The sequence below is a fragment of the Plectropomus leopardus genome, chromosome 8 (assembly GCF_008729295.1).
Source record: "Plectropomus leopardus isolate mb chromosome 8, YSFRI_Pleo_2.0, whole genome shotgun sequence".
NCBI classification, from domain to species: domain Eukaryota; kingdom Metazoa; phylum Chordata; class Actinopteri; order Perciformes; family Serranidae; genus Plectropomus; species Plectropomus leopardus.
This window is the reverse complement of record NC_056470.1, coordinates 28056437-28081173: the sequence shown is the minus strand read 5'-3', so window position 1 is coordinate 28081173 and position 24737 is coordinate 28056437. Positions and strand designations below refer to the sequence as shown.

Sequence of the window (24737 nt, the reverse complement as noted above, 5' to 3'; positions counted from 1 at the left end):
TTGGCTTTTTTTAATTTTATTTGTTGCACTTTCATACACAACAATTGCATTCATAGTGGTCCACTAAAGCAGTGGCATGTTTCATTTGTATAAAACAAAAAAACAAAACAAAATGAGTGTTTTAAACGCGAGAGTAATATGAACATACAAAGAAAACAAAAACGGAGATCAATGACTGGATATATGTGCATAAAAATCAAACGTTTTGTCAAAGTGAGAATTCTGTATAATGATGTTAACTGGCATCATAACTGTCTCTGGACTGATTATAATCCACCTGGCAAAATATACAAAACATGAGTTGGATATGTACCAAAGGTCCACTTACAAGCTTTTCAACTGCATCTCTCAGTCTGCACTCAGTGAATGGAGCCGGCTCAGATTACCTCACATGACCTGCGTGTAAATTTAGTCGTGATGTGATGAGGGGATATCCAACCGCTATCTGAGTTCAAATATGATCTTTCGTTTCTGTTGTGAATGACCATAAGAAACAGTTGAAACCTCCAAAAAGCTAGTAAGTGGATCTTTAAGCTATAACTTTATCCCATATACTGTCCCCAAAAGATAAAGTTACATCCAGACAAACCAAAATGATTTCATATGACTTGATGATAGTTATAATATGTTTTAAAAATGGGATTTCCACTTACAAGGGTTAAATAAGTTCATCTGATCGTCACTGTACCATTGTAAACATGGTTGGAGTCCTGCTGACCTGCTTGGAAAAGAAAGTTGGCGGACACTCCGAAAGCGGATCTTTAGCTGCTTGTCCGAAAACAATGTCACTCCAGTGTTATCACAGTAACTTCTGGTTTCATCATTTGGGAATTTCATTGTTTTTTTGTGGTACAGTGTTTAGCACTGTCACCTCACAGTAAGAGGATTCTGGGTTGGAAAGCACCAGCTGGTTTGGATTTTCTCTCTGATTGGCCACATTAACAGCTGCCAACTGAGGGAGAAAACCCAAAACTGCACCATGCCATTGCCACTAAAGAGCAAATAACAAAACAAGAGGCAGTTGTAGATAATGGATGGATATTCACTATAAAACAAATAGAAGTTACAGATAAAATAAAAAAACTATGTTGTTTTAAATTAAACACTCATAACACTGAAGGATTCAAATAATACTTCAATAACCCAAAATTTTCCCTTTGGAAATTATAAAGGCCTGAGCCCAAAGTGTTGTCATTATTCACTTAATCAAGAAATATTGTAAAATGTCACTTCTCTCAATTCTTTCTTTTTGTTCAACTGGTCTAAAGTGCTAGTCGGGGTGGCTGGCTTCAACCTTAAAGTAATCAGAACTCTGTAGCTGAGCTGATATTTAGTGTTATAAAATATAAAGTAAAATATGCACTCCAGCAGCACAATCTGTTGAAAATTATTGCTGCTTGCAATTTTCTTTCTTCTCTTTGGGTTTAGTGCGAGCTGATTTGTCCACCTGCCGTTTTGTAGGTGGGATGAAAGTAGGCTCCTCAAGGAGGTCATGTAAGCCAGACTGCGGCATGGGCAGTGACTGACAAGTTGGACCTATATGGAAGGAAAAAGGATGTAAGATAAGATAAGATAAAATAATCCTTTATCAGTCTTGCAGTTGGGAAATTCACATGTGAGTGCTCACCCATTGTTCAGGTTTTTTTTTTTGAAGTGCAGTTTGTCATATTTCCAGTACCTGTTTGTCCCAGTCTGAGGCTCTCTGTGCTTTGCCTCCTGGCCTGGAAAGTCGGGTCGAGCTCCTCTGCAATGTTTCGGATATGCTGGGCTTGTCTGTAAATGCAGCAGTTGTAAGTCAGCATATAAAGAAGGTGAAATATACATGGTTACAAAACAGACATTCATCAGTTTCATGTGTATTCATGAAGAGAAATGTACGGTATAGTGGAGAGGGGACTGGGTGGCTGATTCTCTGGGGAGCAGTCCTCAGTGGGGGACGGAAGGCCCTCTGAGTCAAGCCTCTCTCGTTGGACCTACGGCAGTGGACATATAAGTAACTCGTTTTTAAAAAAAAAAAACTACAACACCAATACTAAACAGATTATAGCAAGGACTGCAGTGTCAAACAATAAAGCAGAATCAGACATACTTCTCTAATTTCCAGGGGAAAATTGTGATGATGTGTAACTGTCACTCAGATGTAAAACATAGAGAACTAGAAAAGCATCCACAGGCATGTTCCTGTGGAACATGCCTGTGGATGCTTAAAGCTGAAATCAGTTTAAAACCATGGCTGAAAATGCAGAAATATATTACAATTTGCCAGAAATACCTGAAAAACTGGCAGAAATGAAAGCTGAACTTGCTTAAAATTAAAGAAGCTACGAGTTGAACTGGAAGTGTGTCACAGGAAGAAGTTGATGTTAACTGTGAAGGTTAAAGTAATATATGTTCAATATTTTTAGGCATAAAATGTAGAAAAAGAGGCATAAATGTCCTTCAAGAACCTAACAATTTGACATTTGGGTGGTTTCTGTAGATGAAAGTAAGCGGAAGTAGCAGTTGACCAAAAAAAGTACAGGAGAAGTACTACTTGTAGTATTAATAGCACTAGTAGTAGTAGTCATAGTAATGAAAGTATAAAAAATAGCAATACATCTAATATAGTATTATTTCTAATTGCAGTAGCAGGAGTAGTATTAGTTGTTGCAGAAGCATTTACACTAATTATAGAACGTAAAAATAGGAAGTATGAAAGTAAGAAGCATCTAATATGAATTACTCACACAAGTATATAAAACATAAATATATCACTACAATGTACAAAACTACCATGTAAAGGTTTTAAAATATACAAATGTGTGCATTATGCCACAATGTACAACAAACTATATTCATAAACAGAATTAAAAATAGGAAATGTATACATGCAACAGAATATGTTAAAAATACATGCATGAGTGGTGTCCGTAAGAATAAATTAGGAGAGAGGAGGAGGAGCACACTACTGCTGTAATTATTGCACTAATTATTGTACAGTTAAGTCACTGTTACAAAAGTGTTAAAGGCAAAAGCATGCACGACAATGACTTTCAACATCTTCAACAAACTCACCGGTCTGTCTCTTGCAGCTCTTCTGTCGTGATGATTGATCATCGCTCTGTGCTCGCGCCACGACGCCGGCCCTTCTAACTCACGAGATCTTCGCTTTGCCTTCATTTCCTGCTTCTGCATAAAGCGTGCAATTTCCTAATGTAAATAAACAACAACAACAATCATTACACAGTCGGATATTAAACATAAGATACATGTCTATCGATGACATGTCAATTTATTGCACCTCATCCTGTGCCACTTGTGCTACTCTGAAGTCTCCCGCCGGGTAAGAAGTACAGGGAGAGGGGTGGGAGTTCTGCCAAAAAAAGTTTTAAAAAAAGTAAAGTTAGAAAAATTAATAAAAACAGAAACTGATCAAACAAGCTTCCTCCTTGACTCTCAAAGCGGCTCGTGATGAAATCTTGAATCCCTTACCCTCCTCAACAGCTTTTCCTCTTCCTCCTGCAGCTTGTGAGCCAGTTCTTCATCCTCCAGGACCTGCTGCAGATCCCCCAGGTCCAGGCTTGCCTCGTCTGGTGTCTGTTGCAATGACGCTCCTACGGGTGAAGCATGACAGTGTCAAATCCAAAGGAATTGATGTGAGAATACACAAGAATTTAGAGGCGGAAAACATGAAAAATTGCTGATTAATCATTCAAGTGTACTGAAACAGATGCTGGGAGGTACAGGAACTGAGGACATTTCAATCACACTGAGAGATAAGAGGAAGCAGCATGTAAGGGCACGCTGCTGGGTTTTGAAAGGGGCTCCATCATATTTATTCCCCTACTACATCAAGCTTTAAGAATGAAGACGAGAATAAAGAGCACACATTGATTATTTCAGGAGTAGTGGAATTATAGATTCGAGCAGGGAAATGTCCCACTTCAGTAAGACACCCAAAGTCACCAGTAAAGCCCAAATTTGTCCCAATTAGATGATGATTGAGGGAAGATGAGAGGCACACAGAGGTAGGGAACACAGCTTTGGAAGCTTTCCCTCTGCAGATCTGGCTGCAGTTCTGGGTGTTACCTGCTGCCATGTGCCGTGACCCAACCCTTGTCGAAGCCCCGCTGCTGCAGAAGCTTTGGCTACGCTGTGGAGCTCTTCGACGGGGTCGCTCTACTCGCCTCTCCACCTCCTGCTCCTCCTCTGAGCTTAACCTTTCTTCTATGGTACCGTGCCAGCGCCTGTGTTCACTAGTTGTCCTCTTGACCCTGCAGTTATTTGCAATTCTCTCCCTCTCGTCATATCTGTGCTCCTTCCACCTTCCACTGCCTCCCATCTCTCTGTTAGCCAGATACGAGTCTCTACTACTAATCTCGTAACCGTTTCCATCATGCTCAGTGTTACTACGGTGCCGGTCCTCTCTGTGATCTCTCCCACTGTTCTCTTGGTATGACGATCTCCTCCTCTCCCTGATATCTCCATGGAAACTGTGCCTGGTGGTGGCGGCTCTCTGGAAGACTCTCTGATGTGGTTGGGAGTCGCTGCAGGAGACCTCACTCCCATGAAGCACCTGGCTGTCTCTACTTTGAGGCCTGATTTGTAGTGGCGCCCCGTTGCTGCCAAACCTCACAGGCACGCCCCTCTCTCTGAGGATCTGGCCCAGCATCTCCCACACACCGCTGGGGTCACCCTGCTGCCTGTTAGAGCTCCTGCTGTTCTCCTGAAAACGGACATGTTTATCAGGACCGTCCTTATAGCTCCAGGTCCTCGCTAGGTCTCTTTTGCCTTGTCTACTCCTGTCATGTAACCTGACGGATTCACTGCGACTAACTCGCCTTTCTCTTACCTCAGCTAACCTTAAGTCTTTTTCCTGATTTCTGCTCCTGTGCTCATACTCCTCTCTATGGTTCCTTTCCTGATCCCAAATTCTAGGCCTCCTCTTCTCTCGGTCACCATTTTCATAATAGTTCTCATTCCACTCTTCTCTCTCCTCCTCCAAGCCGCTGTGCTCATCTGTGAAGCTGCTGCGAGAGCAAAGACTTCTGTAGTTTCTCTCTTGCGGCGGATGTAAAGACACCTGCCGCCGTGGAGGTGCCGTGTTATGTCTTTCATTCAGTCTCTGGGACCAGACAGAGAGCTGTTCAGAGAAAACTGTGTCCGAGTCCTCTGAATCCTCGCTCAAACGCTCTCTAAATTCGCTCCTGATTTCCCTTATGGAATCTCTGTGTCCTTGATTTGACCATGAAGTTGTGTTTTTCTGAGCCGCTGCCCCCCTGGGAGAGTCAGCCCGAGGCCCAGTTAAGTCTGAGTGGTTGTCAGAAGTAGAACATTGCCACCTGGTGGAGGTAGACGAGTACTGCTTCTCCGCTTGGTGACGGTTGCTGCATGTGTGCTGGTGAGGGGGTGGCAGTGCAGGGTCGCTGGCGCTGCCTTTAGTAATGCCAAACATGCAAACACAAAAGCAGGGAGGATGGGTGAAGCTGTTTGCGGGTACTATTGAAGATGTGCAGTTAATCATGAGGCAACACACTGTATAAAAGGTAGCGAGCCCATGTTACGCAACTTATGTAAATGTTCGACACAAATAGACATTCAAAAAACTTTACAGACTGGAATACAGATAAACATTCATGTGCAAGACAATATTACAGACACATGGTTCATGCATGTTACCTTCTCAGAACACAACACATTATGGAGGTGACAGTACAGTGCAAAAGAGTGCTGCAGGAATGAGTCCTAGAGCCCAGAAAATATTTAGCATGTTTGCCCTCCCGGTTCTCTCATCTCATAGTCAATAGTTGATTTGAATGGGTTTGTGGTTAGATGCCTGAAATGAAGTCTGCTGTTAACAGAAGCATATGAGATTTTCATGTTTTGTTCTATGACCTAAAATATGTCACGAAAGTGTCATCACGCTGAACACAGCTTTACAGCCTCACAGTGGTGGCGATGTTGAAGTCATGTGACCGTAATGTACTTTGTTTATAGCTTCGCATTAGCTTTTTACTTCTGGCGAGTGCATTTAGGCTTCAAAAACCATAAAAGTAGTGTTAACTTGTAAGGGTTATGGTAGAAAAGGAGAATCTTGCTGAGCAAAACGTGTGAATGTAAAATTGTGTTTGGCGCAGACATTATTTTCCCCAATAATTCAAAATCCAACGGAAAAATCCCATTGGCTTCTTCTTTTTTTTTTTTACTTCCAGTTTGGCCCCAGAAAAATGTCATCCCTGGAGCACTCTCTCTCTACGCAGGTTATGTTTTGTTCAAGCCGTTGTTGCAATAAAAGTGAAGAAAGACTTCAATAAAACAGTCATAGGCTGTAGCTTGGGAGCAAAGCACAGTTAGAGTAATTCTTCCAATCTCAGCAAATTCACACACAGTATATCATGCTTTTAGTAGCAAATGTAAAAATCAACCAATTTCTTTAAAATCAATTTGGCAGTAGTTAAGAATTGCTGACTTTTACTTTATTGGCTATATGTAATAAAATTAAACAAAATGGCAAAACATAAACTATACCTTCACTGTGGCCGTCCTGCCCTCTGCTTCTCCTTGTGATTCTTTGCATCTCCTCTTCCTGCATTCGTTTGGCTATTTCCTGTGGAGACACAGACAAGCTGATTGCTATTTTGCATTATAAAACCATTTGAGTAACCCATTTGAAATTTCGTCTAAATACAGATTACAGAGAAACTGAGCTGGTCTTTCAAATAATTAAACATAACATACAGTAGATACATGTCTGTCCTTTTTACCTTAGAGAAGAATTCCCAACTATATTTGACTGAATCTTTTACAATCCCTTGCTCCTGTGTCATCTGCCCAAAATAAGGTAATCACCTTTATTTCAAAACTGGATTTAGTTATCACAGCAAACCAATCATTTCTCAATAAAAGCATTCAAAAAATGCCAAAATGTCCCACTTGCTGAAAGCAGTCAGGTTATTACACTGGTGTGCAACCGTGAGTTGGCATGAGAGTGAAAATGTTCTGTCACACATCATTTAGAGAACTGATTTCAAAGTCTTGCTGCTTGTGTATAAATCAATCTGTGGCTCAGCGCCCAAATAAATCTCTGACATGCTTAGTGGCCAAGGACCCCCCCCCCCCCACACACACACACACACTCTGACCCCTTTTAAGTCAAAACTAAAAATGTTCCTATTTTAAACAGCCTACTCCATCCAGTAATGAGTGCAAACTCATTTTCAAACTCGATCTTAAATCATTTTAAATAATCTTTTAATCTTTGCACCTCTTGTCTGCACTTTTGCTACTTTTGAGTGATTTAAAGACAAATGTAAATAATTTAGTGCTGAATTTCACCTTTTATATCTTCTCTCTTTTATTGTAAGTCTCTATCCTTTAATATTTTTCAGATTTTATTGCTCTGTAAAACACTTTGAATTGCCCTGTTTTATGAAATATGTTAAACAAATAAAGCTGCCTTGCAGTGCCATTTATGCTGTGCTATTTTAAATCAGCAGATGGCAGCATAACACAGTCTGTGCAAAAAAAAGGCAAGCCTACCCCTAAACAAAATATTTAGGAAACTTTTGGTTAATGACAGATTTCATTCACCATGAGAACGGTTTTACTTTGTTATCCTCTTTCCAAAACATATAAAAACCTGCTCTTATACTGTGAATACTGCTTCATCTGTCTAACCTCACACCGCTTTTTGCCTTCAATTACTCAAGATTCCTTTCATTTAATCTCAGCGTTCAAGTTACAACATGATAGCGACATGGACTAAACTCTCAGTACCTGTTTGGAGTTTAAATCAAGAAGAGAATCTAATCTGTTCTACATCTGGCATGTGTACAGAGAAGGCAGTGCGGAGCCATGTTGGGTGACGAAGCGTCACTGTGAGGTAATCTGACATCTTCGCTCTAGGTGGCCAAACTACTTATTTCAAGCAGAGCTGTGGCTGACTCAATGGAGACTACGTGAGAGACGAGCAAACTTTTAATCCCCTTCTGCCTAAACTCTGGACCAGAAAACCTCCAACAGATGCAGGACAACAGGACTGTTTCACTTGAAGTAACACCTTGTCAGTGGGGAATGCCTGCTCTTAACCAGAGCTGCTACACTTGACTGCCCTCTGAAGGAGAACCCCCCCACCACGTATCTGTGTTGCTTTTCTTAGAAAGGCCAGAACTAATAATGTTTCCGACAAATCAGCAGATTCTTGCCCGTGAATTCTACGAAATATCTCTCTGCAGGCTGCATTTGCAACATAAATCAAAACTAAAAGCAAACGCAGCTCCTTTTGCTTTGCAATCAGGGCGTTGTGTGTCAGCCACTTTGCCAGCATCAGCAGACAATTAGCAGCTTTCCATGGCAGGTTAGGTGTGGAGTGCCACAGGGATCTGGCATTTAAAACTGCACAGCCTTCTGTTGCTTAATTAAAGACACAATCTACAGGGAGGCAAATATTTAATCAACACCTCTGATCATCCAGTCATTAAGCCAGGTAAGCCAACGGGAGTGTTAATAGTTCATCATTTGATCCGAACATCAACACTCATAAAAGAAATTACCACATCCACACAGGAATAGATGTATTCTCGTAGCATTTGCTGCATAACCTAACATGACTTCTAACCGAGCAGGTAAGTAAGGCTTTTTACATTTAACTCCACCCAAACCCTTTAATAATGATGAATGAACCCCACAGTCTCTGACCTCACATCCTCCAAACAAGGAGCTTTTATGAGCCCGTCCAAGGCAGCCGTCTCTAAAAAGGAAACTGCTGGGTGAAGGAAAATATTATGCTGGCGTGGCCTTGTGACGCAGACCAATCCACTGGACCAGCTGGGGAGTTTCGTGGCAGAGTTGGCTTTTTCCCCCCACAATGCTCTACTTCTTACACAGCTCAATGCTTCATTTCTATTGGTCGGGAGTCAGATTAGTTTTTTATAAAGCAGCCGATGTCCAGAAATGCACAAGTGTGCTACATAGACATAAAGACGTTTCTTGAGGGGTTGGACTTCTGCGTGAACATTAGAACAACAGAGAGGTGATTGATGGGAACCATCTGGTTGCTCAGTCATATTTGGGGTGCAAGACGAATTGTTTTTGTATTGAAAAAACTTTTGGAGAGATCTTGTGCTGTTCAACGAATGCAGACTTGAAAAAAATGGAAAACATTAATGTCAATAATCCCTGTATTATCTTCACTGAACAAAAATATTAATGCAACATTTTTGCTTTTGCTACCATATTTCACAAGTAGAAAGATCTAAGATTTTTTATGCACACAAGACTTTCTTCTCTTGTATTCTGGTCCCCAAATTTGAAAGTGGCACTTGTTGTGACCATGCAAGAGTACACCTGGGTCATAATGATACTCACTAGCACAGATTTTAACAAATTTGTATTCAAAATTTGACAGAAACAAGTCTTTTGTGTATTTAAAAAAAATCAACTTGTGAAAAATGGAAGCAAAAACAGAAGCGTTGTGTTTATATTTTTTACTCATTAAATTTATATGAATATTTAAAATCACAGTAGAATAAATTAATTAAAAAAAAACAACAACAACAAAAAAAATGTTAAAAAATTATCCTGAGAGGGCCATGGATGTTTGTACTTCGTTAATTAGTTATAAATCATATTTTGCATTATATTAGACATGTTTGGGGAGTTTCAGAACAACATTTTAAACCGTAACCAAAACAATGTATATTCAAAACTTCCTCAAAACATTCTGTTAATCCCAGTTCATTTTCATTTTTCCTAATTTCAAAACTTTTACAGGAATGTCATGACTGTGGGCACCATGGATTTCAATAATTAATTCTTTTAGACACAAGTGCGAAAAACTGAGATTTCCGAATGCTGTCCAAAAAAAATTAAGACACAGAGACTGAAAAAACATGTACAGAACCACATAATTTAAATCAGGATGACATTCAACTAAAACAGAAAAAAACGACTTTAAATTGAGCTGCAGTGTTTGGACAAACTTGTTTGGAAATCCAGTAACAATGTTAAACTACTTCATGGAAAGAGTAACAAAGTTAAGAGTGAGTCATTCTCCTGATTAAACATCAGACTTTAAACAATGTTTTTACTTCACCTGCCTCTTCCTCAAGCTTCACAGTTGAGGTTTTACACATGTCGAGTGTGCGCATCCTTTAAGCTAAATGTGCTCACATGAGTGTGCTCTGTATGAAGAGGTTGATGCTCCATGTCTGGAATCAACCACCACAGAAACTGCTTGAGCCATCATCCAGATGGCTAGCTGACAGGTCGTCTCTGTTTAACAGCTGACTTTGCTCGTACGGTGCTCTTACGGCACAGTGGATACAGCAGAGGCCCAGGGCAGCACTTTGCTGCAACCGCCATTCATTATGGATTCAGTTAGTCCTAAGAGAGAGCAAAGTGAACCATATGATACTCCCCGACCTGCTGGTAACAGGGAGATAATTAAATGATAAACAAGTATGTCCCGAGTGCCACGTGAGCCTGCGAGTCCCTGTGCTGAATGTGCTGAAGTTTACGGATAACGCCGGTGCTATTTAAAGTTTGAGCGAATTGCCATGGTTGTCCTCCTGATTATGTCTGCACACAGTACTGCAGTTTGAGATGCAACGAATCATTAACCTACCTTCACAAGCAGCTATTTTCTGCTTTGTGCACCGACTCCTACAGGCTTCAACATTTCCTGAGTCACACAATCCATTACAGCATTATCCAGAAACACAGTCTATTGTGTCTCGAACTAGATAGTGCCGTGAAAAGTTTTAAACGAGTGCTTTGATAAAACTTGCTTCTGTAATTAATTAACTGACATGAGTTCAAGCCGACCACAGCCACTTTGTGTGCGAAGAAGTCAACTTTTTACAGCCAACTTTGTGAAAGCTTTTGTCTGTGTCTGTGTGTGTGTGTGTGTGTGTGTGTGTGTGTGTGTGTAGGGGGGGGGGTTATTTGTGTTGTTTTGCTTCATGTACTGTATTTTATGTATACTTGTCTTAAGGACTCACTTAAAAACAAGATATTTCATGTCAAGGGGGTTATTTTTCTAATGAATGTCTATTTTTTAACTTTCAGGCTAACAGTGGGTTAGTGTTTGATACTTAAAATGATATAGCAGGGGTGGAGTATCACTTTAAGTATTCATTTTGCCCAACTTTCTGTTTTATCACTGCTGAATTTGTCCATTCAGTACAGCGTCTCGCTCTGCTCTGGTTACTGACAGAAACTTAACACCCACAGGAAAGGATTTGTTCCTCTTTCAGAAGCAAATCCCTCAAAATATTTCTCTTTACAAACTCTGTCACGTTTGTGTCTTCTTACTAGCCAGAACAACTTTTGGTTTCAGGCTAAGCTTAACACCACAAGGGTTTTAATTCAAAAATGACAAAATGAGTGACTGCTAAAGGAACACTGATTTTCAATGTATTCCATATAAAGTTGTCTGCATCAGTCATCCAAGGGGAATGTCTATATCTTCCACAATATTGTTTTGCTGTTGCCAAAATAAAGATTTGTTTTCCGGCAATCATATCTCACAATGGACTGAAATGACGCTCACCGCTCCGTCTGAGTTTCCTCCAACAGTTTTAAAACATGCGAGTCAGGTGATCTAAGGGCATGCTTTTTTATCTTATGTGTTAACTCTGTAATGGTCCGATGAGTTGACCTGTCCAAGGAGCTTCTCTGCATTTGGGTCAATGCATGTTGGCATAAATTCAAGCCCATCTGTTGAACTGAATGATTAGTAGATAATGTTTTGACTGTTAAATGAAACTAATTCTGACAACAGATGCAAAGTAGAGCTATTATGGCAGCTGTTAGCCGTTTTACCCGCCCCTTCTGAACCTTACAAAAGTAGCTTCTGGTCAATTGTTGTGCACTGTAAAAGTGGATCAAATGCATATTGAGTTTGTAGTATTCATGCACAGGTTGATTAGTAATTTGAGTGATTAAATTATATCTTGTGGGCAAAGAGAGGTGAGCGTGGAAGCACGAGGTCTATTCATCTTAAAAAGCTCAAATAAAGAACAGCAGCCTGTGTGTGGCAGCTCACTGACTGAGAGATAATGAGTTTTATGCAGACACTGATGGCTGCAGATCTCCAAATTGAAAAGATTTATCATACGGAGGTGGGTGGTAGGTAGATAATTGACGAGTGGGAGCAGATTCTTGTGACATCAGGACTATCCTTTGGACTCTTTTCACTGAATTATACTGGTTTGAGCATTTAAAGTTCAAAACATCTGTTTAAATCTAACTGGTGCATTAACTCACACTTTAAAAGCTGAATGACGTTAAAGTAAAGCTGTAGAATATAGTTTGTATGTTTTGTTAAAAATTTGATGGGCTGAATTGTTCCACCTACCAGCCCAGGGACTATGGGTGGAAAATAGCAACTGTGTTAATACCTGGGACAATGCATCTCTCCTTGTTTTATATAAGTTTAATGTTTTATTGCGCACTGGCCCTGTCTAAATCAAATTACTTTACAATACACTAGAACACAAACAGACTCAAGGTCCACGCAAGTGAAAATATTTTTTCTTTAAGAGAATTTGAGAGTGAGCAGGGTTTTAGCGGATGACAGTGACATTCACGAAAAATATAGGAAACAAGCCAAGTTAGCCCTCCAAGCTAATGCGTGCTAACTACACAGACAAGGGATTGTAAACATTGCAATAATATTTGCCACACTGATTTTAAATAAATAGAGGGTGTATCATATTTAGTTGCTGTGAGCTCTTAATTCACCACTGTTCAAGCAGAAGGCAGAAGATAAAGTGATCTCAGAGCCTGACAGGGCAAAGCCTGTCTTCTACCAGGCAGCTGCTTGTACCAAAAAAGCAAGAAAGTGCAGCGAGCTCACTCTTCAGATAAATCTGAGGACCAAAATTGACCTCGAAGTACACTGCACACTGACTGACAGAAAAAGTAATAACAAAATAAAACGACTGCTCAACTTGAGGTAACCTCATAGGACCGAGGGGTCTCTGAATGATGATTCCAATCTTCAACTTTTAAGGGGCAGCATTAGTTGCTAGATGCTTGATGCATTATTTTGAGAAATGTAAACTCGCTGCAGACATAATTGAATAAGATTTCATATGGTTTTGCTCACCTCATCTTCCTGCTCCCTCCTTTGGGCCTCCTCAGCACAGCGCTGGATCTCCTCCTGAATTACGCGGGCATACTCAAAGTCTTCCTCCTCTCTATAAACCAGCCAAGAAAGAGAAGGACCTCTTACACTTAATAATAAGAATATACATCTACAGTAGGGTTGGGGTACATGCAGGAAATGATGAAGGCATGCAGTTATATCTCAATAGTGTAGTTTCCATTAAACTGTAAGGTAAACTTAAACCAAATTTTGAAATGTTGCAAAAAATAAATGGGAATTTGCACACATTTTCATCAACTGGTTTGGAGCAGATGCAACTGGCTTACACAAGCACGGTTTTTTAGAAAATCACATTGTAGGCTTTGCCTTCAGCATGGCTGTAATCTGCCAGTAAACAGGGTAGAAGAAGTAGAGGCAGAGAACCTAAAACAAAACATGTCACCTTGGCTATCTCACCTATTTAAGAAACAAAGATAAGTCTTCAGGAATTTATTTCAATTGGGCAAATTTTAATTGTTCTTTCATGCTGGTAGTGGCCTTGTTTCACGCTGTCTATGATTTAGACAAATTAATGCAATATAAGATGCAGACAGTAGAAAGAGGTAATCAGTCATGTGAGTTAAATATTTGTCCTGTCAAAATGAATTTGGCAACTTACATTTCCATTTCCAATTAAGCACATCATCTCTTTTTTAATAAAGCCAAAACCTCCTCAAGCAAACCTCAAAATGTTTTTGCCAACTTTTTTTTTAATGTTGCCATTTCCACGCATGTTATTTAGTTCAATACTTGAAAATGAGCGTAAAATATGTTTATGGAAACACAGCCAGAGTGTTTAAGGGAGCAGGGGTCACCTACAGTTGTCTGGAAGCCTGTCTGAAGAGGGTGCTCTGCTGGGCATGCTCCTCTTCCTCCTCATCCTGCAGTCTTTTGGCTACACGGATGTCATTCTGCACCAGCTGGTTCTTCTGGATGTTGGTGGTATAGAATTGCTCGACTATGGAGACAAGGCAGAGAGAATTATGCAGCCGATAAGACAGTATTAATGTATGGTAGAGAAAAAAAAGAAATAATTCCTGTATTACTTCTCGTCTAAATCTGTTGATTTTTGAGATGCTTTGCTTAACTTAAACATGGTTTGAGGCATGTCAGTTCTGAGTATTTCTACAAACAGAAACCAAATTACATGTCCATACAAAGCTGCAAAGACAAACCACAATGACTGCTAAAGCCAAAAGCTACCCAAAAAGAAGTTCAAAAAGAAACAAGAAGTTCAATGTAACTATCTGTGTCTGCCTTAGTAAGATATTAAAATACAATAATATATCCCAAATCAGAAATTTGCAGTAATAGGTTCAAAGTATGATCCTTACCTAAATTCCTTCTTAAATTCCAAAATAAAAAGATAAAGCTGAACACAGAAAGTGGTGATTGGCTGAGACAGACCACATTATACAATTTACTTCATGTTTGTAGTGTACAGCTGTGCCACTTTTACATGGTAACTTGACTTTGTACTTACTCTCCTGTTCCTGCAGGTTGTGTGCTAACACTCCATCCTCCAGCACAGCAAAACACTGGCACACTGAAACAACAGAAGACAGCAACACTTCACTATCACCCAAAAAGTGTTCAAACATGAATGGAGGGGGACTATGAGTGTTGATAAAGTGAGCAGTTCTCTCAGCTTGAGGATCACTAAAACAACAGAAAAACAATCTTGAATGGTCCTGTGCTCCATCCAAAACAAGAGCTGAAAAGAGACAATATTGTGGCACTTTTGGTGAAACACGCCGTCTAAAGGGAAACAATAGGTTGTAAGTGCTGTGTGTTATGATGGCTGTTTATTCTACAGACAAAGGCGGAGGAGTGTCCCTTAAAACTTTAGAAAAAAGAAAAAAAATCCACCACTCTGGCATGAATTCCCTGTTAAATATATAAAAAGGCTCTCATAAAATCCCCATCATTACAGGGTGCCACAGCAACACCCGAGTGGTCACAAATATAGCTGTCCTCCCAAAGTTATTGGGTTTAGAAGCGGCAGAGCAACAGGACTAACTCATTCTGAAAAAGCAATAATGTGATTTGCTCTGTTTGTGTTTGTGTGTGTGTGTGTGTGTGTGTGTGTGTCTCAGAGTGTATGCACAATTTATGTATACATCAGTACGAAAGATCTCATCTGTAAAAATGTGTTTTAAAAGATCTTAGGCTGCATGTTTTGTTGTTTGCACTCTCTATGACTACCAAATGAAGATGCAAAGTTTTAGAATGACTATGAGCAACCATTTACACTGGGGAGCCGCTGCAGATGGCTGAAAAGTATGTTGAGTGAAATCTGTAAGGTTGCTGTAAATCCTGAGGCTTTCGCTTAGAGCTTATTGTACACCAGCTCTGTCTGGTTCTCAGAGGGAGCCGTCCCTATCCAACGAGCGTATAGTCTGGCCACCTGCTGCTTGATACGGCCATAAAATATATCAGTTTCATGTCATTAATGCTCTCTAGCCTTGTCCTGCTTTGTCAGAAAGCTAACAAAGAGCTTTATGGGGACTTTATATATGTAGATACAAGAATTTAACCCTTTGCAATCTGAACAAATTGTTTTGATTTCTTTCAAAAACATGGGGAAAAGACATTTAGCAACATAAAAAGAAATGCCCCAAAATGAGCTCAATAATAATAAATTTAACAATTATAAAAAATAGCAGTAGTCGTAGTAGTAAGTACAAGAAAATTACATTAACAATTTTGAAAAACAAAAAACAAAACAAAGAACTTTAAACACACACACACACACAAGAACAAATAGTAATGTAAAAAATAAATAAATAAATAAATGTATAATCATGATAATTATGAATACAGTTAGGGGCTATTTTCCCTAGCTTTTTTAAAAAGTAATTTTTCAAATACAGAAATTTCATGTAATTTGTGGAATAGTTCTTGTCAAGTTGCCCATTGCCTCTTTTCCAATGTTCTCAAAAGAAAGCAAACCGATTTGCTCAGATTTTGAAGGTTTAAATACTTGTAAAGGCAAGTGAACGCAGCACAAGAAAAATGGTGTCGATCCAGGTTTCCATGGGTTAAACAACTATGTGAAGCAAACGTTTGAAGTCAAACAAAGGGATAGTCAGCGAGAGAGACAGTTAACTGCTGTTTGGACTTGAGTACATTTTAAGACTCGATCATAAGCTTGTAAATACCCACAGTTTTGCGTTACACTTTGATCTGAACGTTGGTCCTAATAGCGTCAGCATCTGTAGACTGTTATTCTCATCTTTAGGCATGCCAAGTGTTTACAGTAGTCCTTAATGAGCCACGATAGCCTCTATATGCAGAAGCCCAAGGGGGTTTAAAGTCTGTCAAACAAACTCAGAAAGTTACTCGGGAGAAAATAAACACAGACAGTCAGCAGCACTGCGGCCCAGCTGTTTTCTTCACTTCCTCTTTCTTTGCAGACACGCAGCTCAGTGTGACCACACAAAACTGCTCCGCTATCTCTCAGATATTCATCGGGGAACCTCGAAGGGGCCGTCTACTCATACAACGGTGCTTTCCAAAGGACAGAAGACAGCGGTTTAGGAGGAGATTTAGCTCACTGCAGAGGGAAGCAGCCTGCAGCCGGAGCCAGACGCAGGGCCAATTAAAAACACCTGTCCTACTGTTAATCCCTCCACTGAGTGTGTAAGAGCAGGCTGGGCACTTCTGTGAAGACAACGGCTATATGTTTACATCCGTGCCCTTAATGCTTAGGATACTCAAGTATTCAGTTTATGAGCTGAGTTGACACACATAAATGCCACATGTTATTTGCAATAATTTGCTTAAGCTCTTAACCCTGTTATAGAGAGCCCGTATATATTTTATACTCCTGTAACAGCTGATGTGCAAATATGATCCACTGGATTATATATCTGGAATACTGTGCAAGTAAACCTGTTACTGTAAGGGAGATGTCCAAGCTGAGATTTTCATGGGGAATATATTATTAGAAATGTAATTAAATATACATGTTTTCTTTAATGTATCATGACCTTAAAATAAGAACGGTCATGGTTTTGGTAACTTTGTCATGTGTTTCTACCATAGTGTAGAATAGACAAAGCAAACGCTGGCTCTAGATAAGTTTTTGCATATAACGCCATAGTTTGCAGCCCCTTGCACAGTGGAGAAATTAGCATTTTTTTTTACAAGGATTTTTTTTTTTTTTTTGCATGAAGCATTTTTACCAGTTTAAATCATCATGCCTGTTTGTTTTGGAGAGGAGGAGACCTCTGTGGATAATTTCGCTCCCTGTAAAAACCTCCGAAATGTTTGGATCTTAAGTTATCAGAGAAAAAATGTGAGCACACATTAGCAGGGGCTGGGCCAATGACCTGTCTTCAACAGCCAAACAGCATATGAGAAACATCGATTTGCACCATGAAGCTGCTTTTGTCAGTGTTATAACCAGTTTTAACCACCTGGTCTGTTTGTTTTGAAGAGGTAGAGATCTCTGTGGATAATTCAGCTCCCACTAAAAACCTCCTGAACAATGAGAGAGTTCTAACCAGGAGAAGTTTCAGCTGGTTGCAATCTGCATTCTTCCTCTCTGTTAGATGCCACTAAATCCCCCTAAATCTTACACATTGTTCCTTTAAGCATTCAATTGTGCTATTTCGATCCCTTTCTCAGAAGAAGTACACATTTAAAACAAAGAATTGCATGAACAGAAGACAAGCACACACTCTGAAAGTTTACTCACTAGCTGAAGATTTGCTGGATGTTGTCATGGACGATGAGAACGAACGTGAGGCCTCAAGATTCATTTTAAGAGTGGCATCGAGTCTACAGTGTACAGCTGTGAACATCTGTGTGTGGCTAATTGAAAACACACGAGACATCAAGCAGTTGACCCATCCCAGACTTTAAGACTGCTTCTCTGTGTTTGCCGTCATGCTCAGTTTGTGATTTCAAAGGCAACTTGGTATGTGTTATTTTCTCTTCAAAGACACATTTGCTATTGACCTATTTTGTTCATATTTATAGTGTTTATAGTGTCTATAGTGTTCATATTTGTACTTTTCTAAATGCACAGTCCTATACTCTTTTATTATTTCTGCACTTTACCAGAACTGAGAACCTGCTCCAAAAATGCAATGTTCACTTTCAACCAGGGCTGCAAAATTATTTGAAATATTATGGAAATTGCAATATGTCTAAGTGCAATATCCAAATCGTAGGAGCTGCAATTTTTAGGTAAAATGTGTCACAAGATACCATTGTAAATAAAGCATTGTGGTGCTACAGAGATGCCCCCACCTACAAATCATACTCCAGATGTATATGGGGACCTGGCTGTTTTGTACAGACCCCAGAAAAATCACATTATCATCCTTTTTTGTTATTTTTTACTGAAAATGAATGCAAAAATTACAATTCCCACTAAAATCGCCACTCACATTGCACCGTCAAAATCATAGCTTTTTTGGCATATTGTTCTGCCCTTATTTCAACATTTACAGAACTGCATCTGAGTGGATATAACAAGTGAAACTGAGGATGTCTCCTCTTTGTCCAGTTCTGTAAATAGGGAAGTCTGAAAAATACCAAGCTTCTGGAACATTCTTGCGGTAAAACTTAGTCAAACTCCATGCTCCAAATCCTTAAAAAAAACTATGTTCTTGCTGAGAATAAGGCTCTGGGTATGTTTCAGTCTTCAGGGGCCCCACAGTCAAAGTTCACAGAATTCACCCAGACAGCACTAAGCCACCAAAAGGGTCTGTTTACACCATAAATGACCACATAAGTCTACACTGCGAGTTAACCCATACCACGACAGACATGCATTACCACTTACACCTGTCGAGGAGCTTAAGAGACTATCCGCTAAATGGATCTCCCCTCTGCCCTTATGTGTCCAGTCTGTCAATGAGGAGGGATTAAGTCCAAGGCTTGGTTTTAATCCGACAGGACAAATTGACAGCTCAAAACATGAGTTTACGCTTAAGCACAACTCAGAAAGCGTAACGAAAGAAAGGAAGGGAAAAATGGAGGCGAATGACAGTCTTGTCTGTGTGTGCGCACACAAGTGTGTGTGTGTGTGTGTGTGGGTGTGTCTGAATTGTGGGTTAACTTGTTTTTCCAAACTCCTTTAAACTACGGTCACATTACCCTTCCAGGGGAGGGACAAGGAGAGCGTGTTATTATGACTGCTAAACAGGTTTTGACTGACAGGGTGTGCACATGGAGACACAGTGCGAGTCCAGGCTCCGTGTTTTCAAAATCTTGCGCTGTAAGCTTCTTAATAAGTGTACTGAAAGGTACCTGTTAGGCCGTCTCAGTGTCCTAAGAGGATAGAAAATCAAAGATCCGGCAGACAACAGAAACTGGCTGTTGCATTTGAACACCAGACGCCAAGATCCACTAAAAGGTAAAATTGTACAGAGCCCCTAAAGGGATATGGGGGAGAAAAAAAGCTAGATGGTGGGAAAAAGAATTAGATGGTGAAAGATTTTTTTTTGATGATGGAAAAAATAAATGGTGAAAGTAGATTGATGGTGTGGGTGTGTGTGTGTGTGTGTGTGTGTGTGTGTGTGTGTGTGTGGTGGGGGGGTTAGAGGGTGAAAAAAGATTTGTGGTGAAAATTTGTTTCTGGTTTACTCTTAACATTTTCTCAAGAGAATTTTTTTTTCACCATCAATTTTTTTTTCCCATCACCAATTTTTCACTATATATATTTTTTTTCCATCAACATTGTTTTTTCTCACCCTCTACTCTCATTTTCCACCATCATTTTTTTTCACCATCAATTTCCCCCCCACCATTTATGTTTTTTTTCCTCCTACATGTTGCTTTAGCGGCTCCATAGATTGTCTAAGAAACAGTAGATAAGATTTCTGAATATTAGCAGCCACCCACTGTACTGGTTTCCCAACAGTGTGGCCAGACTGTCTCTGCAGTAAGACTGTGGGAGAAAGGGATGTAATAAAGCAGGAAACCGCGACCCGTTTGACCTCAAAGCCCAAACATTCAAAACAAAGTAAATTATTTCCTCTTTTAATGCCTCTTGTCTCACAAATATTCCACATTACAAATATATGTATAGCTATTTTTTTGCTGATGTTACTGAATCCAGTAGGTGAATGCATGCTCTTTATCTGTTAGTGGAGCTTCCATCAACATTAGAGAACTGTCAGACAATCACAGATAATCTGCACACAAAATTATGCAGATTATCTCAGGCATCCAGCTCGAGGGAGCAGCCGATGAAACACAAACACAGATATTTCTCTTTCATCTTCGCAGCCACTTGGATAGCAGCAGTGGCAAGTGCCTGCCAAACAAAGAAACCGGCGAAAGGAGAAAATGACAAGGGTTCTATTTTCAGCCAAAATCCCCCACCAACCACCCACGCGCTGTCTCCCTCTCTCCGTCTCTCTCTCCTCCTCACTGGTCTGTTCTGTTCTCTACTCGCTGCTTTTCGCACTAAATTTCACCACTAAGTGTGTGTTCATCCTGCAGCTCTCTGTGCTGTGCTATAAACTAGGTGAAGTGGGCCAGCCAGCTTCATGTACTGGACCAGTGGAGAACAAAGAGAGGTGAGGGGGGTAATGGGACTCTGGGTCAGTTGGTGAGAGTGAAATTAGGAACGGGGGGGGAGGTGGGGGAATTCCTGTGGGAGCTGCATTCCCTCTGCACATCAGGCTATATCAGGAGCAGCCCGGGGAGGGACTAAACAGGAACTGATAACGGGGGCAGCGAAAACAAAGAAAGTTGACTTGGCTGAGTCTGTCAGATGAGGAGGAAAGTGACAGAGAAGTGGGACACGGGGGAACTACAGCTCTTAAGGAAATTGAAACATAAACAACCACAATGCCACACAGAGGGGGACATCAGCACAATGTGACAAATAAGTATGGTAAAAGCAGATGATGAGCGGAAAAAATGATACTGATCAGACACCTGCTTCACATGCCACAACTGTCTCAATGAGCAGTTTACTGCTGTGATTACTGGTGTTGTTTGCGCACTGGCTCCTGCTCGATAAAGCATAAAAATGCAAAGCGGCACACTGTGCCCTTTGTGTGCGGAAACAAGAGCAGAGTGCTGAATTATCTCCCTTGATAAAAAGACATGCAGACCTATTTCGAGCTTATTCATTAGTATGGACATGCCAAAGACTGAGTCAACGCTCAACACCCAGGCCACAGCTTAGACATTCCTTACCTGGGAACGTTGTAATACTTACATGCAAGTCAATACAACTGATTTAGTTCATAAGAGCTACATTAGTATAAGATTGACGAACTCTGTTGCAGCGAGTGTGAATGTTTCCAAAAAACCCAAAACAAAACATTTCACTTTGTTTTTTGACCGTTGGCATTTTGCAGATGGTTTTTCCAAGATACAGTATTTCCAACAACATGCCAATATATGAACATTTGTTTTCCACCTAACTGCAGAGAACATCCCCCACTACTACTTTAACCTTGGATACAAGTAAAACATAGCGTATTTATTCTTATATAACACATTGTAAACAAAACTTTAACAGGCTTGTATAATGCTCTCCTTAAGACAATCCTAACAATAACCAAAACCAGGAAAAATTTGAGCTATTTTAACTTATTAAGTCTCACAATTAAACTGTCATTATGCCACGTGTCATGTCTGCAGAAATGTTCATTTCAGGCTGATGACAATGCTGATATTTCATTATTACAAAGCAGTAATCCGCCCATACGATGATGTGCCTATATCATCACGCATCCTTCGTTCTCTTTGTTTAAACTTCACTACAACTTGTTATTTCTCAGTTTCTGAGTGTCTTCACATGCTGGACAGACGATTCATCATGAGCAATAATGATTGCTCTGTTTGGGTCTGTACATCAAAGTGACTTTCAAAATAAATTTACATTACCATGTTTCCCAATTCGGTTTGGGGCGGTATATTTCCTGCATAAGAGACTCTTGCAAGTCAAACTGTTTCATCTTTAAAAAAGTTAAACCTCACTTATGTTACAGTACAAGTCTTCATGTTGGGTGATAGCACTTTCTCCCTCAGATATAACGTCTCCCAAACAGCCATCTCATTCCTTGCTCTGTGCATACAGCACAGCTGTATGCCTGAACCCGTGTCTTCTGCAAATAGTCAAAACATATGTCACAGACACACAGGGTCTGAAGAAAAGCTGCAGTTTGGTGCCAAGGCCAGTTATTCATGAGGGAAAAAAGCGACGATAGAAAATTGTCAGCTGTCTCATTCTCTCTTAAAAGCAGACGGCTAGACAAGTCTGTCCTTTATATTCGCTGTCCATGAATCAAATACTTGGTCCCTGTTGGCTCCATGTCTGCAGTTCAGTAGCTGACCCTGACCTCTGACCTCCCTGAGGAGTGGAGGGGCTAAACAAAAACAACGTCTATCCAGGATAGTCCACACTACATCCTGCACACACTTTTTCCATATGGTTTAAATAGTCAGTAGATGCGGAAAGTTGGGTACGTCTGAGAGCACGTCCTTACCTTCTTGGACACGTGGAAGGTTGGACTGGTCAATTTCCAGCTCTGCCATCATTGTCCTTGTTCTGTCACAGCCTCATGGTGATAAAGAAGACCCCTGACAGCAAAGAGAGAATTTTGAAGTTATTATCTAGCTAAATGAAAAGAGACGTAAAGGCCCCATATTATATATATGCTCACATTCAAAAAGAGATGTGTAACAGTTTCTTTGTTCCGTTTACATGAGAAGCAGGAAGTGTCAGTGCAAATAGCAGGGTATACTTTATGAAGATGGACACTACTTTTTATATTGTCGCCTATAGTCGTGGCATCACAAATTCAAAGAGATCCTTAAAGCTTGTTTGCATGCATTTCTCTGTGGAACAAGCGATTTTAGACTTTTCAGACAATTATCAAAAAGCCTCTATATCTGTTTTATATAAAATAAGACATGGAAATCATACTTTTTACATTATGGGACCTTTGAAGATTACGTACAAACCAGCAGGACAAAAAACCACAGAGCTACAAATTAGTAGATTTTTTTTCAAGATAGAGAAAATGTCTAAGGGTGAAAAAGGAAACAGGCTAGGGGGGGGAAAATCAAAATTCAATATTTTAAATTATTTTACAGGATTACTATGACTTTTAAACAATTTTTTCCATGTCTTGTTTTCTTTGATTTTTCTTTTAAACTTTTTTTTTAAACTAGTTTTCAGGTAATTTTCTAGTTTGTTTGTTTTGGGTTTTTTTTGTTGTTTTTTTAACTAGTTTTTGAGTGCTTTCTTCTTTTTTGCTCACTGTCTTCTGTGCATGGTTTTGAAATAAATCAAGCTGATATGATCAGGATCTCCAATGTTGTATGAGCAAAAAAGGTTAACTAATTACTAAAAAAAAAATGCACAAACGAGAGTTACCCTGACAACAACCAAGCTAGCACTAACATTGCTGTTGTTTACAGTAAAGCCTGAAAGGTAAAACACTCTCTGCATTGCAGTAGGTCACTTGTTTGTCGAGCAAAGTAAAAGAATAACCAGAGAAACATTGAAAGAGTCCGTGTTTTATTGCCTACCTGTTCCCAGCACGCTGCCCACACAGGCTCCAGTGTTGTGTATGTACACAAAGCCTATTCAACAAGTACCAAACATGACAGCCAAGTGTCAACTTTTATCCGCTCCGCCGCTCTCTTCCTCTCTTCTCCTCTCTGTCTCTCTGCACAAATTATCCGAAATGTCACGGACGTGCTTGACCGTTTCTAACGCCTCTACTTTTGGTGTGAATTTTAAACCGACGCTCGTTGTTCATCAATGAAACAAAGCCCCCGTGGACTCGTGATGGAAAGCCAGGGCGGACAAACTTAGCCCACAGTCTGTCGCTGCGGCCCGGCTGCTTCTTCACAGCTCCTGTTCGGCAGCAGAGGGGGCGGCGACCTGCTGCTGCCTTCAGGTGCTCCTCCGAGCTCGGAGATATCCCACACGAGTCACGACGTCGGCCAATAAACGGGACAATTCGTGTTTTTTTTGTCAGCGGAAAAAGGAAAGGGCACTTTTTCAGATCATTGTAGAAAATCGCATGAGGCTAGTAATCCGCAAAAAGATCAGCCAGCTAAGGCCAAAAAGGTTATGGGTTCAGCGGTTTACAGAGAAAGTTTAGTGTTTATATTGTTAGACAACAACACAGCAGTAGGCTTTGTTTTATTACAGAGGAGGATTAGGGCCATGTTAAAAAATGTCGAGACTAAAGTTATAATATTGCGAGAATTAAGTGATAGTTTTACGAATGAGTATAAACTCGAAATATTTCAAGAATAAACTCAAAATATTACAAGAATTAACTCGTAATATTACGAGGATAAACGGAAAATAATCGTAATTATACGAGAACAAAAAGTAGGCTGTAGGCTGGCTGTGCTTTTGGCTTTTTTTTTTTTTTTTTTTTTTTAGTTTTTGTGCAATGTTTTCATTTCAACGACTTTTTTTCTTTTTTTTTTCATTCAAAGTTACACTTTTTTTCTTGTGAAACTGCAGCATAACTCTCATGGTATTACAACTTTATTCTCGAAGTCTCAAAAATAACATAAATAAATTTTAAAAAATCCTTAATTTGGCCCTAAAACTCTGCCATAGTTTTAGGGCCCCATTAAGGATTTTTTTTTTTTTTGTGGGGGG

At 39.9% G+C, this 24737-nt stretch overlaps 1 protein-coding gene across 3 annotated transcripts; it reads right to left on the bottom strand.

Annotated features, from left to right (window-relative positions):
• Positions 1-23983, bottom strand: LOC121946597 (trichohyalin-like). Of its 3 annotated transcripts, none has more exons than XM_042491241.1 (13): positions 23642-23983; positions 22594-22687; positions 14613-14675; positions 13949-14087; positions 13091-13181; positions 6508-6586; positions 4069-5415; positions 3472-3593; positions 3281-3352; positions 3055-3189; positions 1879-1973; positions 1679-1773; positions 1-1536 (listed from the first exon to the last, which is right to left on the bottom strand). In XM_042491241.1, the coding sequence occupies exons 2-13, from the start codon at positions 22643-22645 to the stop codon at positions 1388-1390; spliced, it is 2439 nt and encodes an 812-aa protein (XP_042347175.1). In that variant the 5' UTR covers positions 22646-22687; positions 23642-23983; the 3' UTR covers positions 1-1387. The 3 variants fall into 3 exon arrangements, with proteins under 3 accessions (XP_042347175.1, XP_042347176.1, XP_042347174.1); XM_042491242.1 differs by lacking the exons at positions 22594-22687; positions 23642-23983 and adding an exon at positions 17832-18401 and having other exon boundaries at positions 4069-4705; positions 4832-5415; XM_042491240.1 differs by lacking the exons at positions 22594-22687; positions 23642-23983 and adding an exon at positions 17832-18402.
• Positions 23984-24737: the final 754 nt, after the last annotated feature.

What these genes read in the sequence shown, in the direction of transcription:
- LOC121946597 (XM_042491240.1), bottom strand. Translation starts at nt 17,970, where the DNA reads ATGTCTCGTGTGTTTTCAATTAGCCACACACAGATGTTCACAGCTGTA. An exon ending in GCAGGACGGCCACAGTGAAG is followed by an intron (nt 5,416 to 6,507) that starts GTATAGTTTATG and finishes GCATTACTAAAG; the next exon opens with GCAGCGCCAGCGACCCTGCA. An exon ending in GTCACGGCACATGGCAGCAG is followed by an intron (nt 3,594 to 4,068) that starts GTAACACCCAGA and finishes CTTCACCCGTAG; the next exon opens with GAGCGTCATTGCAACAGACA.